General features: G+C 46.2%; 1 protein-coding gene across 8 annotated transcripts in view; it reads left to right on the forward strand.

The window, feature by feature from the left end:
• The window catches only part of CAMK2D (calcium/calmodulin dependent protein kinase II delta), a 237,916-nt gene that overhangs the window by 107,829 nt on the left and 110,299 nt on the right, over nucleotides 1-19,788 (forward strand). For all 8 annotated transcript variants that reach the window (XM_083174483.1, XM_083174485.1, XM_083174480.1 and 5 more), the window contains exon 4: nucleotides 16,418-16,472. In XM_083174483.1, the coding sequence (XP_083030609.1) occupies nucleotides 16,418-16,472 (55 nt within the window). The remainder of the gene's footprint in view (nucleotides 1-16,417; nucleotides 16,473-19,788) is intronic.

A 19,788-nucleotide genomic window follows, 5' to 3' on the forward strand; every position in this document is an offset into this window, starting at 1 on the left:
ACATATATTAATTGCACACAGAAAAATAATATGTATGTATCTCTAATTGATACTTTCACCCATTTGATTTGATATTTTCTGTGTGCAATTAATATACTTCATCACTCTCCAAGGTTTAGTGTATATCTCCCCAAAAGTCCCTCTGTATTTTATTGCATATTTTGTGTTTCTTTAAAAGGAACAATTCAAATGCATTGAAGATGGAAATTATAATTACACAGATTAAACAAGTTTGGTTCTCTATGGAATAAATAGAAACAAATGGCTTATATGTTAATACTGTAGGGTAGGCCCTTTCTCCACAGATGTATCCGGACAAGAGAGGAAAATCCTATAGTCGGCAAAACCATTTTTTATCAACTGGCTCTTTGATGAGTCTTCCTTTTAATTACAATAATCTTCTCTACGTTATGTCGCTGATGCTTGTATAGGTGACTGTGTCCTATAGAAGTTTGTTCATGGTTTACCAAAAGGCCATGATCAACAAATGGCAGAATGCCCTGTTGCTCTTTTCATCTGCAGCAAGCGGAAATTTTTGGTGTGCCATGCTCATATAATGAATTGTTTTTGCCAACAGGCATGGTAATACCCATTTACCAAGTATTGCCATAGTAACAATAACATTTACAGATGGGTCCTTCCTGATCATTGCTATGAGACTATTCCGATAGATACTATTCACACCTGTTGGTGCACAATACATTATGGGTTGATTGATGATTTTAATGATTCACTTCCTGAATTCTCAGGGTGAGTGAAATGTCTGCGGACAATGGGTGTAATGTTTTATCACAAAAATGTGGTAATAATCCAGTTATCGGGGTCTTTACCGCATTTTTGTATGCAGGAAAACCCACACATCGGGTTACCTCAGCTTATGGGCTTCTTACCGCATCACCCACTGCGCTGCACCGACCCCCGCCTCCCTGCACTGGCCGCGCCACTCCCCCCTCACCTGATGTCCAGCCAGCCTCCTGCTGTGCTGTCTGGACCAGTGACCTCCTTCTTCCTAACCCCGTAATTCCCCTTCAGGGAGGAGGAAGAGAGCCCTGCAGCAGCAAAAGCGCACAACAGGAGGGGGCAGGGCATCTCTTATCGCAAGGGCTGCCCTTTGCAATACTAATCGCATATGTTAGAGCAGGGGGGCAGAGGGGAAGGGGCGGTAAGAGGCAGCGGATCTTAGAGTATCCTGCCCTACTGATGGATGCTGCACAGAAAAGAGCTACAAGAGAGAGTAACAATAGGAGCTTTGAGAAGGAAACCTAAAACCAGTATAAGGACTTGTAAAACGTGCGTTATACTATTTTTTATGTTTTTTTTGCAAAGTCCGAATAGATTTCTGTGAATGTTTTTTTTTTTTTTTTATTAATTTGACAAGGTTCATGGACCGCATATGAGCCTTTTATGACCCTCCAATGGTTTAGTGAATGTTATGACATCCTCTCCATATCTCTAATGCTGCTTTCAGGTCGCAAATGCAGGGTCGCACCGGAACTTAGAAATGGTTCTGTCCCGGTGCAACCCTGCATGTGCAGTCTGTTCACATTGCCTCAGCGAACTGGCAATATTGCCAGTTCACGGACGTCATCAGGGGGCGGGGGAGGAGGCAGCGCTTAGAGCTGGTGCTGCTCCAAGTGTTGCCTCCTCCATAGTGTGACCGGGAAACGGGTCCTTTGACCAGGCCCCCATACACTTGTTAAACTTGTCTAAGGGACAACTTCCCCAGCAGCTTCACTTGATGTGCCATTTTTTTACATGCAATTTGGTCCAATAAATTGCATGATATTTATCTGGCCAAATTGCATGTGTACAGATGGGAGGTCCTAGGGGATGCCAACAGTGCTAGAAAGGGGGTGGCCCAAAATGTGAAATAAACAGTAACGACTGTTGTCCGTGGTCGTTATGTAAACAAATGTTGGAATTCATGATAATACATACTATTTAGGGAATACGGTCATTAGGTCAACAAGTATTTGGTGGACACCATTAGGTCGACATGCAGAAAGGTCGACGCCCATGTCGACCTGTCATTAGGTCGACACGATCATTAAACCGACATGGGCAAGGACGGCAGTCAAAAGGTCGACGTGGGGTTTTTCATTTTCTTTTTCGAGGCATATGCCGACAGGCGGTATTTTATGCCCTACCATCCACTAGGATGTGACAGGAGACTCAAATAGTGTGCCAAGCTTAGCGAGACACCGTGCACGAAGCATGGCGAGCGCAGCGAGCCATGCAAGGGGACGCAGTGCTGCGTTTCAGTGTCCATGTCAACTGTGTTGACATTTGCAAAACAAACTGTGAAAAACCCCATGTCGACCTTTTGATTGTCAACCTTGCCCATGCTTGACCTAATGACATGACGACCTACACCCATGTCTACCTTAGTGTTCATTCTAGCACCCGCCAACTTTGAAAACCCATGCAGTTCCTCTTCCCTGCCTGGGGTGTCGCTGTCTGCTGTGCTGTTTCTAGCACAGGTCTGGTTTTCATATCAGTGGTCATATACAGACCCCACTATGGTAGAAGCATTGCAGCAGACAGCGGCACCCCATGCAGGGAAGAGGAACTGCATGGGTTTTCAAAGTTGGCGGGTACTAGAATGAACAATATCTACCTTTCTGCATGTCGAGCTAATGGTGTTGACCCAATGCTTGTCAACCTAACTGCTGTAGACCTAGTGATCCATACCCCTATTTAGTTGCCTTCATCGGCCTGTTCCTTTTTGGTTTTAGCTAAAAAATCTTTAGTTATGGATAAAATAGTTTATTTTATGGTGCTGGACTACTTATTACATCATTTAAAAAAAAAAAATTAAAACAGCCACAATATACTTACCGACTTTGCTCAGCTCGCTGTGCCCTGAAATGGCAGCCTCCTTTTCCTGCCTGCTTTGTGGGCAGTACAGGTCAGCAAATCACTCCCAGGGGGGCGAGCATAAATTGCACGCTGTGGAAAATGTCCCCCAATGTGTGCATGATTGACCAGATGAGATAGAGCCTATGTGCAGGAGGATCAATCTCTTGGGTCAGACCCGGTGCGCACGGGCGCATGCATCAGGTCCTTATGTCAGTCACCATCAGATTTTGTCAGATGTTGTCCTAATCTGTCTGAATTGAGTCAAATCTGACAATCTCACAAGGGTATGGGGGCCTTATCCCGTTCACACTGCACAGCAACACGGCAACGAACCAGTAAGAACTCTGCTTTTTACCCGGTTTGGATTGCTGTGTTGCTAACCGGTAGCTGTAACTGGTAATCGCTTTCACATCGTACTAATTACCGAGTCAAACCGGCAAAAAAACAACTTGTACCCGGAAATTACCTGCGATATGAAAGGGGTATTATGGTAGGAAGCTATGTTGCCCACTGCTTTTTTATCTTTATTATTAACCTATTAAAACCAATAATTAAAAAATGTGTGTAATGTGACTTGGATGGGAAATAACCAGGTGACCATCAATATTTGTTTTGGGTGTGTTCATAAAGGTTAAAGATACATACAGTATGTAATCATAATAATTAATACCCTTTTCACATCACCAAAATAACCAGGGTCGGTCCAGGGTTTCTGATATAATGACCTGGGTCGAGGTGCAGTGTGAAAGTATCAAACCTCATAATTCAGGTAGAGCAATCCAGCAATTCGACCCAGGTTATAAGAAGGGTTAAACTGGGGTCGTACTCAATATAAAGTCCAAGACGGCTTTGCGATCTGAAGGGGGTATAACATTTTATACAAAGCACCCAAAAAAATACGTTGTTTTAAGTTGTGCACACATGTGGCATATTATTAAGACAATGGGACTTAATAGGTTAAACTTCAAGCAAATGAACCAAGTATTAAATATTCTCCTTTACTTGCGCCTGTAAAAAATGAAATATGTTAAGCAATGCAGTATTGCTGTGCGCCCTGTTTATTGGAATCGCCCTACACTGTAATAATTGGACCCATGTTGAATAGAACCCTTTTTTGATCTTTTAATCATGGGCTCAGGTTAAAATTTAGCTTTATAAACAATGGCTGCAGCCAAGATAATAGAAAAAAGGGGCTAACGTCTGTTGTTGGCCTGACGAACTGTAAAAAAAAAATGTAAGTGAGAGAGAGGCTGTGAGATAATTGTGTGTCAGAGCAATGTGTAATAATAGAAGCTATCTGGAGATGCGCCAGCACAGCAGAATTCTCCAGCATTGTCTTATTGCATTTTAGAAACCTACTGTTCCTGAGATAACATTCTGGTTAATTTTAGTAGCTTTCAGCAGACTCTTTGGCTCAATTTTTCAACAGCAATATATATATATACACATACATACAGTATGTGTTATAAACATTTTTACATACCCATCTGTAATGTTTGACCTGCTAGAGCCTGTAAAATACCTCAGGAAGGAATGCTTGTATTCAGAGATGTTTCTGTGATAATAGGACTTGCTGAAATCTGCTCCCCGCTATTGTCACTGCTTTGTAACACACAGACTATGCACAGGCAGCATTACACCGAGCAAAGGTAGGCTGCAGGCAATCTAGTTACCAATCATTTACTGATTTATGGGTTGACCTCCACCTAATTGGACCACGTGAAGCTAGAAGGAATTACCGAACTAATGTTTTCTGCCTGCCATATACTGTATAGAAATGTGTTCATAAAACATTTCTTACTCTATTATGCTGCATTCAGGGCAAAAGCCCAGGTCCAACTGCAATTTGGAAAATAGTTTGAAGCTGGGTTTCAAGCCATGTTCTGATGTACTTCTTTCTCACTGCAGGATTGATCTGGGTTATTCCTGTGTCATTCCTGGGTCATTGCCTTTACGCTGGACCCTTGTCCACCAGTGCAACTTCTAAAGTGGACGTTTGAAGACTAATGTACATCATCAAGTACTCCTGGGCCACCAGTGAGCTCATTTTAGGCATGACCAGGGTAATCATGTCTTTCACACTACAGCCCAGCTGGATCGGTTCCAAGAATAACCCTGGTCTTGAATTTGCGGAACCCCGGGTTGATAATTTTTACACCAAGGACCTTATTCTGATTGACTCGCAAGGCTGTGAAATTCGCAGCCTTGCAAGTCCATCAGAAGTGTCCTCCGCCTCCCTCCTCACAAGCACGACCCCCGCCCACAGCTGAGAATGAATGATTTGCATAATCATCCAATCACAGGCGTGGAGAAATCATTCGATGGACAGCAACCATCCAATGATTTCTCCAGCACTCGCTGTTCAGAGACACCATGACTTTAAACTGCGGGTGGCCAGATGGAGGATAGGGCAGGCACCTGACATCCGGTGATGTCAACTGCCTGCACTCGCTTCACAGCCTCATTAGCCTGAGAACGCCCAGCCCAACGAGTTGCACTGGCAAGATTTGGTTAAAAAGGGAAACTGGACATGATTCAGTTTGATTAGCAGTTTTTGCATAAATTTGCAAAATTACAATTCCTTGCAGTAGCCCTGCACACGGCAAGGCCCCCAGCACATGCTAGGACCTGCAATATGGTTACAAAGTTTTGCAATTGCGTTGCGAACATGCTTTTGCATGTTAAGGGGAAGTCCCCCGGTGTGAGCCAGACTGCAGACCGCTATGTTTTGGGTTGCAGCGGGTGCATATATCATGCAGCCGCTATGCCCCACAAATGGTCCGTACATGCCTGTGTTAAATTAGGCCCATTATTGTGTGGGTTCTTGTGACTTATCTGGGCGCCCGATGTTGAAATTGTATGCCAGTACCCTAAGCATGCGATTTGATGCAATTTGACGCTATTTCCCTTGAAGAGAAAATCGCGTTGCATTGTATGCTTTTGTATTGCATGCGATGCGATTTGATGCGATTTTAATATGTACAGGCACCCAGATGCCTGTTTCATATGTGAAATGGCCCTCCAGACCCCATTTTTAATTGTATACCCACCCTGATGGCTAAATGACCCCCATTGTTAAAGCCACCCCACTATCAACGCCAACCCGAAGCGCGGCGAGCGCAGCGAGCCCACGAGGGGCGGCGGTACGAGTCCTCCGACCTTTTCATACCCCCACTATCCACGTCGGCGTGGAGTTGATTTTATATAGTGTGGCGAGCGCAGCGAGGCGAGCGCTGCGAGCCCCGCGAGGGGACGTGGATACCTTCACAGCTATACGCGTCCCCTCACGGGCTTCACAGGTATCCGCGTCCGCTCGCCACGCTTCGGGCTCGGTGGCTCGCTGCGCTCGCCACACTATATAAAATCAACTCCATGCCGACATGGATAGTGGGGGTATGAAAAGGTCGGAGGGCGCGTACCGCCGCCCCTCGCGGGCTCGCTGCGCTCGCCACGCTTCGGGTTGGCGTTGATAGTGGGGTGGCGTTAACAATGGGGGACATTTAGCCATCAGGGTGGGTATACAATTAAAAATGGGGTCTGGGGGGCCATTTCACATATGAAACAGGCATCTGGGTGCCTTCACATATTAAAATCGCGGTAAATCGCGTCAAATCACATCGCATGCAATCTGATTGTATGCGATGCGATTTGACGCGATTTTTAGGTGCGATGAAGAAAATCGGGCGCCCAGATAAGTCACAAGTACCATTGTGTGTAATATATATAGTTGCTTATGTCGTTCACTATTGCAACAATACTAATGAATCTGTACACCTCATTTCATATCTCTCTCCCTCTAGACTGTAAGCTCTTAGGAGCAGTGCCCTCTTCCCTCCTGTTCTTGCAACCCTTTTCTTGCACTTTAAATACAGCACTCTTACTCGCCTACCGTCTATACCCGCATCTTTTCTCACCCGTGTTTGTTCATCTATACCAGTGGTAACTTGCCCCTGATGGCATGCAGACAACTCCTCTGCTTCCCTACATATTAGCTGTGTTGAGTACTACTAAGAATTGTGCTGCTAATTGTTACCTGTGCTCTGCTTCAGTTCCTTAGTTACTGTTCTGTTTAGTTCTGTGTACCCTGCATTGTTCTAATGTGGGCTATACAGATGGAGCACCTCTCAGCCGGGGCTCGCTAAATTGCTCCCGCAGATGAGATGGCTGTCCATTTGACTGGGATGCGTGTCCCAGATTCTGGGCAGAGGGGGACGCAAACCCTGCCCATCTCCGTTTCAGTAAGATGCTTCAGCCATTGCAGCTACGTAGGCGATTTCAGGCACAGGTTAAGATACACCCTGAAAATGATCATGACACGCCTTGATATTACTTCCAATCTAGTAATATCTAGAAATGGTATTGCTTTCAGCTTTTAAATGGTGCAGTAGTGGGTTTAGTGTAAATGTATGTACATATAGTAGAGTCCAATAACACCTGTGTATGTTTCATACTACACCTTCACATTATTTATTTCATGATCTCATAAGGGAGCATTTTTTTTTCTTTCATATATTTCATTGTGAGCCAAAGGCAGATGGACACTGTTGTAAAGTAAGACAGTAATCTATTAGACGGACACATTTTCACAAAGCTGCAAGCTTTAATAACATGGCAAAAAAATACTAAAGTTGACAGTCGTGGAATGAGTTCAGTTTAGCAACATATCCGCTATGCCTGGTTAAATAAATACTGACAGTTAAATAATGCCGGATAGCAATACTTGTTATAGGTACTACATGTATGCACAGTAGGGTTACCACCTAGTTCCTTTGGTAACCCTAATGCACAGTGGGACTCTTGGGGGGAAATTTACAAAGATGGGTGTTCTATTTCACATTGGATGTTTCTATGGGCAACCAATCAGAATCTACTTACTTATTTAGCACCTTCTAGAAGATAATTGATCGTATCTGATTGGTTGCCCATAGAAACATCCCCTCTGAAATAGATCTCCCATCTTAGTAAATGTCCCCCTTAGTGTTCGGAGTAGAGCCAGCTAAAAAAAATGCTGTAGAACCACAGTATAAGCAAAAATGATTGGGGCAACAAAGCGATGCATGTGTATTTTAGCATTAGCATTGCCACAGGAAAACCTCTTGTTGTATAGGGCTTTGGAAATATGCCTATATGAGCTGATAGGTTCATATTTGCTCAACCCTATATTGCAAAGCATAAATCTGACCTGAAAGATCCAACTTAAATGGGAGGGGGTGGCCTGATTGGTTATAGGGGTGCTCATAATGTGGCATAACCAGCAACTAGTGTTTCAGAACTACTCACATCTTGGATAGGGGCACTCTTACAGCTTACAGGTCACTGTGACTTCAATCTGTGAGCATAAGAACTGGAAGGCCACCTGTCATTTCGCCATAGTGATTTTTTTCTTATGTACCAAAAAGTTGCTTTACCTTTTTATTGTTTTGTGTGACACAGGTGGTCAGAGCAGATTTAGAAAGTCACGCAGGCAGATATAATGTATAACAGTTGGCAGCTATCGGAATCTAATGGCTGCATATCCCCAAGTTAGTAAATATATGAAGTGCGCTTACTCATACTGCACAACAGCATTGTAAGAACTCTGGTGTAGACACCTTATGGTTTCTACTTCATAGTTTGTAACTGAACAACTGATGCTGTTGTTTCAGCTGGCTTCTGTCTGTGCACCTGTATTCCTTAATAAAGACCACGTCCATAGACTCTTTGGACGTAAAGCGGGTGCACAACCTTTTTTTTTTTTTTAGTCCGGGGGGCTGCTTTTATGTGCAAAATACATACAATTTATACCAATTTAAAGGGCTGCTTATGTACTGTGTGTAAAATACTTATTATTGACCAATGGAAAATGAAGAACCTCTCTGCATATATAGTATACTAGACCTTGCAGCATTGCTAAAAAGTGTGTCTGTGGACAGAAGTGTGGATCTGTCACAGACAGGAGACTGGCGCAGAGTCATACCGGAGTATGACACTTCAGAAATAAAGTGCAATGATTAGTCATAAGCGATAGTGAACTTCAAAACAAAACTTAGAACCCACCATTGACTAAATGGAATTTATGGCTGTACAGCAGGCTTGTCCAACCCGCGGGCCGCATGCGGCCCAGGTCGGCTAGCAATGCGGCCCAGTGCAATTTTTTAAACTGGGAAAATCTGAAAAGAGAAAAAAAAAACCTGCTGGGAACGTGCTTCAATGGCTGTTGTGGGGCATGATGTTTCTTCTGAAGCCCGGTCCCAGCAGTCCTTTGCGGAGGTGCACGGGTGACGTCATCACACACCCGCTCACATACGTACGGCGCTTACAAGATGGTCAGGCGCTAAAAGGAATCGGTGGAGGCTGGCACTCAACGTGCAGTCGGCCGCCATAGGGAGGGAAGGAAAGCAAAGCATATCTGGCGGCATAAAGACAGCGCTGGGTCCTGCTGCAGTGCTGAAGGTGGAGGGGCGGACGGCGCAGCAAAAATAGTAAGACTTATTACAGGTCGGGTGGGGTGGCGTGGTTTGGGGGGGGGGGTGAAGAAGAGGAACTGTGGGGCATGTGTGTCACCTGGCACTGTGGGGGCATATGTGTCACCTGGCACTGTGGGGGCATGTGTGTCACCTGGCACTGTGGGGGCATGCGTGTCACCTGGCATTGTGGGGGCATGTGTGTCACCTGGCACTGTGGGGGCATGTGTGTCATTTTGGCACTGTGGGGGCATGTGTGTCACCTGGCACTGTGGGGGCATATGTGTCATTTGGCACTGTGGGGGCATGTGTGTCACCTGGCACTGTGGGGGCATGTGTGTCACCTGGCACTGTGGGGGCATGTGTGTCACCTGGCACTGTGGGGGCATGTGTGTCACCTGGCACTGTGGGGGCATATGGCACTGTGGGGGCATATGTGTCATATGGCACTGTGGGGGCATATGGCACTGTGGGGGCATATGTGTCATATGGCACTGTGGGGGCATATGGCACTGTGGGGGCATGTGTCATATGGCACTGTGGGGGCATATGTGTCACCTGGCACTGTGGGGGCATATGTGTCACCTGGCACTGTGGGGGCATGTGTGTCACCTGGCACTGTGGGGGCATATGGCACTGTGGGGGCATATGGCACTGTGGGGGCATATGTGTCATATGGCACTGTGGGGGAATATGTCTTATCTGGCACCCTGTGTCAGAATGTGTATTTCAGCTTATTTTCTGTGTCACAATGTGAATTTTGGCTTATTCTGTGTGTCAGAAAGTGAATTTCGGCTTATTCCCTGTGTCAGAAAGTGAATTTCGGCTTATTCCCTGTGTCAGAAAGTGAATTTCGGCTTATTCTCTGTGTCAGAATGTGAATTTCGGCTTATTCTCTGTGTCAGAATGTGAGAAACAATGTCAAACATCTCACTAACTTCATTTCCAATTAAGTTTAATATGTTAACTATGTTGTCTATGTTTTTTTTGGATGATCAGGTATCGTTACTGTTATTTTATTTTATGTGCGGCCCAAACCAAATTTTCTTCTTCTAATGTGGCCCAGGGAAGGTGAAAGGTTGGACACCCCTGCTGTACAGGGAGATAGAAATATGCAGTCTAGTACATGGAGAAAAATTGTGGTACTTGTGTATTATCACGGCACCCACGAAATCGGCCGCAAATCGCATGCAAAAATCGGATGCGAATTTGCGGCCGATTTCCGGACGATTTTCGACCGATTTTTCACTTTTTCCGGCCGATTTGCATGCTGTTCCATCATTGCACACCTTGCACACCCCCCCGATTTCCATTGTAGTGCATCGCATGCAATATAGTGGCATGTGATGCATGCCATGCGATACATGTGAAGCAATTCGATTTGTAATTGTACAATCACCCTGATGGGTGCTTACAATGTTAAATGTACCCCCATTGTCAACACCACCCCCACTATCAACGCAAACCCGAAGCGTGGCGAGCACAGCGAGCCCGTGGGGGGGTGGCGGTACGCGTTCTTTCGACCTTTTCATACCCCCACTATCCACGTCGGCGTGGAGATGATTTTAGATAGTGTGGCAAGCCCGAAGCGTGGCGAGGGGACGCGGAATACATGGAAAGTAATCTACGTCCCCTCGCGGGGCACGGTGCGCTCACCACGCTTCGGGCTCAGTGGCTCGCTGCGCTCACCACACTATCTAAAATCAACTCCACGCCGACGTGGATAGTGGGGGTATGAAAAGGTCGCAGGATGCGTACCGCCGCCCCTCGCGGGCTTGCTGCGCTCGCCACGCTTCGGGTTGGCGTTGATAGTGGGGGTGGCATTAACAATGGGGGAGCATTTAACATTGCGAATCACATCGCATGCCACTTGCTGGCATGCTATGCGATATTTAATTGTACAATCAGGGGCATTTTCCCGAAAATCACATCGCATACCATCGCATAGTACCTGGGGGTGTGCAAGGATGGAATAACATGCAAATCAGCAGGAAATGGCCAAAAATCGGACACAAAATCGCATCGCAGATCGAATCGGACAAAAAATCGGCCGCAAATCAGCCGATAAATCGTATGCGATATCGTATGCGATTTAGATGAAATCGGGCACCGTGATAATACACAACTACCAAAATTGTTCTGTGATGTATGATAGAAGAAGCTTCTCCGCTGTCTGGTCACTGCAGTTTTCAAATAAGGGCTTAGGTCCAGAATCTACGGTGGCTGATTTAGGGAGATCTCTCCTGACATGTGATCCCGATGCCTTCAGCAGTCAGTCCGATCTTGTGAGCTGCCATATTAAATCAGCTGCTGGCAGGGCCGGACTGGCCATCTGGCACTTCTGGCAAATGCCAGAAGGGCCGATGGCCTTGTGGGCCGGTTTTGTGCATATTACTGAGGGCAGCGCGGTCATTATAGACTACAGATTACAGATTGACGTCATGACGCCGTAGCGTCATGACGCGCCAGTGTCAGAGAGCCGCGCCAGCGGGGTTAGCTCAGCCTGAGGTGCCGGCGCGGGAGTCAGAAAATGAAAGGTCCCATGGAGGAGGCAGAGAGAGCCGACGCTCCCCGCTCTGCATCCTCTCTCTCATTTTTGCTGTCCTGCCGGTCTGCGCTGCCTGTCACAGTGTGTGTATGACAGGCAGCAGCACCAGAAGCCTTTTACACACAGAGCTGATCAGTACCTCCCAAGTGCCCGCACAGGCTGGCTGTAATAACTGCGTCTGCCTGCTGCTTGATGGATTTCTCTGCTGCACGGAAGTTTTCACCCTGCACTCCGATTACAAGCCCGGCTCTCCCCCTCTACAAGCTGCTGCTGCTTAGAAAGATTTAACCCTCTGCCATCCTGGTTTTTACAGTAAGCTTCAAAAGTGTGTTTAATTTTTGTATGTGTGTGTGGGGTAATGGGAATAATGTATTGTGTTATATTTTGTAGTGGGCATTACAGTTTGTGCCACAGTGTGTAACGGGCATTATGGTGGGTGCCATGATGTGTAGTGGGCATTATGATGTGTCGAAATGTGTAATGGGCATAATGTATTGTGTCATAGTTTGTAATAGGCATTACAGTGTGTACCACCATGTGTAATGGGCATAACTGTGTGTGCCACCATGTGTAATGGGCATTACGGTGTGCTGTATAGTATGTAATGGGCATTACGGTGTGCTGTATAGTATGTAATGGGCATTACGGTGTGCTGTATAGTATGTAATGGGCATTACGGTGTGCTGTATAGTATGTAATGGGCATTACGGTGTGCTGTATAGTATGTAATGGGCATTACGGTGTGCTGTATAGTATGTAATGGGCATTACGGTGTGTTCCATAATGTGTAATGCCTCCTTTTTGTGATGCCACGCTTCCTCTCCATGAGGCCACGCCCCCTTTTTGCCGTGCGTCTTCGCCGCGCAAGGGACCCGTCTGCTTCAGGTGGGCCTGTGTGCTGAAAAATGCCAGGGCCTATTTCTGGTCCCAGTCCGGCCCTGGCTGCTGGTCCTATTTCCTGAACCATAACCTTGCCATCTGCCTGCTGTGTACCATCATTTTACACTGGCCTTACAAAAGGAGGGGTGCCATAGTATTATCCCAATCGAAGAGGGTGGCCCCTTCTCAGCTCAGGTTGTGTCAGGGGTGTATGTCCGCCCCATTTGTTATCTTTATATTTATTGGTGGCAATAGGATTTGCAATGTTTTTCTTGGCCACACAATTTGTATGGAACATTTGTGTTCATGGATAGCACCGGGGCATTTAACCAACATAGATGAAGATGAGTGCCGGATTACTAGATGAGATATATATATATTATGTATGTGTAACACCTCCATTGTCTGTTTGTATTTCAAGTTAAGATCTATTCTGTTTAGTTATAACTTAACTATGTTCATTATGGTAATTATGATGTAGGATGGTTTATATAAATAGTCTCCAATCCATCGGATAATAGGTAGCTTACTTTTTTTTTTTTTTTTTTTTTTACTCTTCGATTTCTACCCAATACCAACCAATAGTGGTGGTGTACCAATCTGCAAAGAAAGTGAAGATATAAAGCAAAAAGCTGAAGGTCCCCATACACAGTGCGTTTCTGCTATGTGTTGCTCGCTCCCGTGGGCATCCCATCGCACAGTACAAAAAGTTTGTGCTGCACATACTTTTTCAACTAGCTTCGGATCGTATCGCATGCAATGCGATATAGCCCAAAACGCATGTGATAATCGCAGCGTGTATGGGCACCCTGACACATGATTGTACAAATGTATTTATAAATAAGGACACATTGTTTTGTTTGCTTTTTGTTGGAGGTACACATCAGTCAAGCCGAGCATCTGCACAGTGCATTAATTTACTTCTTGCCAACTTGTTGGTTTGTAACTTGAATAACTTTTAGATTATTACAATAAATGTAATAATCATGCAACATAACATTCACGAGACTGAACCAATGAGTATTTAGCTCTGCCCATAGAGGAACAAGAATTTGCTTTGCTTTGAAGAGAATTATCTTGTTTGAAATACTGTAAGCTGAACTTTTCACCTTTGCAAGCTACTTTATCAGTTGTTCCTGTTGCACAAAAGAGATAAGCTCTACAGCTCTGATGCAGTGTTAATGTTGTTAGAAAAAGAACAAAAACGCTTAAGAGTCTGATTCAATTAGGCTTGACTCTTGAATAAGTCTCGAAGCCGTGCCTGGGGTTATACAATTGTAGCCCACTTCGCAAAAAAGCTCTGTGCGGATTTTGTTGCCTCATGAGGCTTGAAACTTTTCTTCGGTAAGTGGGGTTTTCTGATGTTTTCGCAGCCTCCTTGAACATGTTAACCATAGCTCTGGGAACTTATCCCAGAATCTATGGGCTAACAAGCGAATGCTTTTAATGGAATAACTCCGGACAACACACGCAGTGTGTTAGATGTTATTGAATTCTGCTCTACAAAGAATGCCCCCTATTCATTTTATCGTTAGACGCAGAAAAGGCCTTTGATAGCCTCCTCGGGATTCGGAATTGAAAAATGCTCAATCCCGGGATTGGCTTTCCTAATAAAAAGACGCCCTGGCTGCCCCGCATTTACTTACATATGAGGGTGCAGCAGGATTGCCAGGTTGCCGGTCAGTTTCATACTGCTGGGAGCCAGGAGCCTGGTTGCTGGGTGGGGGGACGGGTCCGTCCATGCTGCTGGGTGGGCTGGTGCGCTGGCTGGCGGGCAGGCTGGGTGGGTGGACTGGCGCGCTGGGCGGGCGGGCAGCGCAGCATCATACTGCCGGGCGCAACCTCTGCCTGCGCAGCGTGACCTCTGATCTCGTCCTGCTGCGCAGTGCCGCCGGGCATTAGACTGCGCGCATGAGCAGCCTAATCCCGAAATCCCGGAATTGGAAACTCCAATCCTGGGATTGAAATCCCGGTGTTTTTGGGGGCCAAATCCCAGGATTGAGCCTATTTGTAATAAAATCCACAATAATTTTCTCTACGAAATTTATGGAGCCAAATATTCTTCTTCTCCAAATTCACTAGTCATGAAATGGTTTGGTTGGTCTCTTTATAATGAAAAAATGGGGTACTCAACAATCTACAGCAGCCCCCCCCCACTTAAATATTATATGTTCTCAGTACCTCAATACTGTTTACTGATATCACTGTCCAGTGTAGATTCAGACTGTCATATTAGTGATATTCCTGACCTGATCTGATATATGTGACAAATATTATTACTTCATCTGCCTATTTCTTAATATGTCCCCCCTCCCTTCTTTTTTCCCCTTATGTTGTTATTCCATTTTTATTGCAAGTTATATGTTTAAAAAAACGACTTTCAAAACGCCGACAGCCCGGTGCCAGACGGCCACCCGCTATTTTCCCACGTGGGGGTCTACGACCCCCATAGAGGCAGAATAGGTGGCTCACGTAGGGAGCCACCATGCCCGCAATGTGGCAAGGGGCTTTTTTGCGCTCACCATGCTGTCTGAGTCCGGGCAGTCGGGCTAATGACTTTCGGGATCCCGACTCTCGGAACCCCATACCACACCCCATGTGTATGCCCCTTAGCGATGGAGATGCACAGTTCCGGTGGCTGCCATCGCCCGCAGAGATAGACAGTGCATGCACTGTCTATCCTGCTAGATCAGTGTTTTACCTAGCAAAAATCGCTCAGTGCGGGTGCATCGCTTGTGTACTGACATGTGAGCTGAGTGATCTGTGCTCAAGCACTTCACTAGGCACAGAGGTGCTGTCACCCCGTGTGTACAGGGCTTTACACTTTATCACTCTCCAAGGCTTAGTATATCTGCCCCTTTATATTGTTAGCTTGAGGAAATCTATAAGCATTGGTAATAGTATGAAACCAAATAATTTGCTATGATGTCTGTTACTGCTAAAATGTCTATTTTGCTCCTATTCACACTTAAAATAGTAAAAATGTTTTTTCCCCATGGATGTTGTAGAAATGTTCCTGTTGCTGGCCACATGCTGCCACACCAATGGTGATACTGACAAATCCCTCAATCGGTGCTTTGTCTTACGGCTTAAAGCAAACACCAGTTATGGAAGGATCCACACTCAATAAAGCCCCTTTCAGACATATAATTTTGGTTTTAACCCAGCTCGGATCCGAGAGAGAGCACAGGTTGGACCCATGGATACCCCTTTCATACATGGGTGGAAACAGATGTAGTTGCGCTCTTTGTAGCTACGATTCGGCTGCCCCTGCTTGTTTGTCGTGCCCAAGTCGCACCCATGGTGTGGAATCTCGGCACTGCAACCTTTCCACTCATTGCTTTTCTATGAGCCACTGGAACGAATAAGGATTGCGCCAATCGCCATGAAAGTTGCACGTGGTGATTTACGCAGTACCGATGAGCTTGGCTACATCTGTATCTTCCATAGAAGATGAAAGCATTGTTCTATTTTTAATCCTATTACTCCTCTGCTTAACTACTGTATTTCTCCCTTTACATATGAAACTGATTTCTGATACACTAGCCTACATTAAGGGCAGTACTGTCAGGGCCACTATCCATTGACTAGTCCTAGGAGCTTAAATGTCCTGATATAGGCAGGAATTAGGATTAGTTTTAAATATTCTGTTCCTTTTTATAATGTTTCCACTACCTTTCTTTTACAGTTCGACTTCATGAAAGCATATCGGAAGAAGGGTTCCATTACTTAGTCTTTGACTTGTAAGTAGACATTTTAACTGTCAAACTGTTTTATTACATATTATTTCATGCGCATGTAAAGTTTTGGGGATACAGAGAAAGAAAAATTGATTGGTGGAACACAATGTTTTACAGGGTATGCACGATAACAACATTTTCGTGTGTGTGTATACAGTATGTATATATACACGTCTAGTTTGTACATTCTATATAGTTAACTATGCCCAGTCCAATGGGATGTTAGCAATGGTGGATATTGGATGATGATGGAGAATATTGATAACGAGAGCGGTACTTGTGAGTTATCTGGGCGCCCGATTTTTTGATTGTATGCCTTAAGTTAAGGCATACAATCAGATGCGATGCGATATCGCATCGCATCGCATGCGACCATCGGATGCGATGACCCGATTTTTTCATAGGAATCAATGTTAAAATGATTCCTATGGAAAAAGGGGTCCTTTTCATACCCCTACTATCCAAGTGGGCATGGAGTTGGATATAAACCTGTGGCGAGCGTAGCGAGCCACCGAGCCCGAAGCGTGGCGAGCGTAGCGAGCCCCGCGAGGGGACGGTATTCTGTGTCCCCTCGCGGGGCTCGCTACGCTCGCCACGCTTCGGGCTCGGTGGCTCGCTACGCTCGCCACAGGTTTATATCCAACTCCATGCCCACTTGGATAGTAGGGGTATGAAAAGAACCCCTTTTTCCCATTGAATTCCATGTTAAAATGGACTCAGTCCATTTTAACATTGATTCCTATGGAAAAATCGGGTCATCGCATCGCATCCGATGGTCGCATGCGATGCGATGTGCCCGATCCGACCCGATTTAGAAATCGGGCGCCCAGATAACTCACAAGTACCCGAGAGCCATACTGTGGAATGCAACATGGCCCCTTCAGCAAACAAACTCCACCCCATAATCGGTTACCTGGCATCGGCAAGTGTTTAAGCATTGCCTATACTGGTTACTCCTCCTGGTCCCATAGCTCCCGAAATTGTGCTCGAAGACCACATACTGTATGAGGTAGTGCATAGTGCAAATGAAATGTGCATCTACATAAGTATAATTGACCGATATGTGTGTGGTTGTGCCACAATAACTCTCAAACGCTTTAACTAATATTCTTCAAACCCTGCACTACCTTATCTTAAAGGACAATCTAAGTTCGAAGATGGGTTTAATAGGACGACCCCTTAAGGGTGCTGTCATAAGGTTCTATAGCTGTTTCTGTTGTTTTCATGCATTGTGATATGTCGTTGGAAAGCATATGACTTACAGAATATAACCAGGGCTGCTGTAAGCACTGCCGGGCCCTGATAAAAAATAGGGGGCATGTCTGACAGGAGGGGTCATGGCCATGCCCCTATAAACAAAAATATAATAATTTGCAGGGGGTGCAGGCTGTGTGCTGGCTCACACACTGGCGCTGCCTCTCTCCCTCGCTCAGCACATTGCATAAAGCAGCAGCAGCCTCTGCTCTCTATTCCCACTGCCCAGTCTCTGCAGCGACTAGACCCAGGTAAAACCTACCTACCGCCCTATCTTACAGCACTGAATACAACATAATAAACTGACTTATTTACTTGGACCCTTAACCCCTGGAGTGGTGGGTTTTCTTGGGGCAGGACAAATTTACCAGGGCAGGTTTGTTCTGCCCCAGAAATACTCACCACAGAAGGGGCACATGCTGCCTTCTGCAGCAGCCCCTGATCCCCCGGGGCTGCTGCTGGCTTAGGCTGTTTGCAGCCGCTTGCAGTAGTTTGAGGCCACTTGGGGGGGATGCTCGGGTGTTCGGTGCTTAGCTGTTCATCTGTTCAGGCATTCCTTTGTTTGGGCACACGAATGACTGAGTGGTGCTGATCCACCACCGTGTAGCCCTGATCCTCCCCGAGCAGCAACAGTGAGGATTTTGACGGGGGCGGTGATGGGGAGGATTAGCAACAGGGGAGATAATGGTGCACCAGTGGTTCACTACTGTAGGCACCACCACTGGCGCACCCTTTCTTTACAGTGGCATGCCTGGAAATTTCTCGGGAGAGCCTGCTCCTGCAGAATTGCATAAACTTTAGTCCATCCGTCGGACGGGCCTTAAGACTAGTTTAAAAACAAAGTCACTGAATGAAAATTGGCATCATACAACTTTGGGTTGTACATTTTTAAATCCTTTAATTTCTTGGACCTCTCTACTTTATAACAGGAGAGTTGTCCCAGCAGTTACATAAACCTGCTTTCAGGATTCGCGGTGTGCATCTGCGGCTGCATATCTCTTAACGTCGTGCTGTTGCATCCTGCTGTGCAGGTGCACAATCAGTGCTTTCTCTGGCCCCGGTCCATGGCAGGATGTTCCCTGGTCTCCCAGGGCCTAGTCGGCATTCCACGCTGATCCCACGCCGGTCCTGCGCTGCATGGGTGCCGCCATGACACTTGAAGTCAGCTGACAAATTTGCTCCAATGGTTCATCTTCAAACATTGATCCTCTGACCTGTGCATTTGATCACATGATCAAGTTGTACACTTGTACTTCCTGAGTGTATTGATGCTGCGGCTGCAGCCAATCACACAGAGGCATGAGGAATATAAGCCAGGCTCCCAGCAACCCAAGTTGCCTTGAACAACTAGTCTGTTCCCTTTGTGCTAGTCTCCAGTGTCAGCATTCCAGACTTCAGGCAATCCCTTACTCCTGATACAAATTGGGTGGGCTACAGCGCTGCCTTCTGTGCTGTGTGAATTCTTGTTTTTAGTGTTTGTGTATAAGAATTTAGAGTGGAACAGTTGGTGTAAAGGGCCCCACACACAGAACAATTTTCAGGCATTTTCTAAACGATTTTAACAAAACACTCTCAAAAATCCCTGAAAATGCATGTAAATCGCTGTGTGTATAGCCCACACAGCGATTTACATGCGCGCCCCCCCCCCGTTCTGAATCTGCCCAGGATTCAAAACGGACCTGCCTGTCAATCTAGAGCAGTCGCTCAGAAGCTCCTGCTCATTTGTGGCCTCGGATGTGAGCAGGGCCTTCTGAGCGCCGCTGGACGCCGCCCTGATGTCCCACAACACCGCCCCCCCTTGACACGCCTAACGCCACCCCCGTTTACACGCCGTACGCCGCTCCCGGTGACGCACCAGGTGCCGCTGGAGCAGCAGGACGAGACCAGCGCCCCCCATGACGCCAGACACCGCCACATCCCCTGATGACGCCGGACACCTCTGGACTAGGTCCCGCCGCAACCTCACTCTTCATTGTGTGGACGCTGCGGGACATAGAGGACGTGACGCTGGACTCCGGAGTTGGTAAATATTTCTTTTTCCCCACTGCGCCACCAATGTATTACC

The sequence above is a fragment of the Crinia signifera genome, chromosome 1 (genome assembly GCF_055691185.1).
Source record: "Crinia signifera chromosome 1, ASM5569118v1, whole genome shotgun sequence".
In the NCBI taxonomy this organism is placed as follows: domain Eukaryota; kingdom Metazoa; phylum Chordata; class Amphibia; order Anura; family Myobatrachidae; genus Crinia; species Crinia signifera.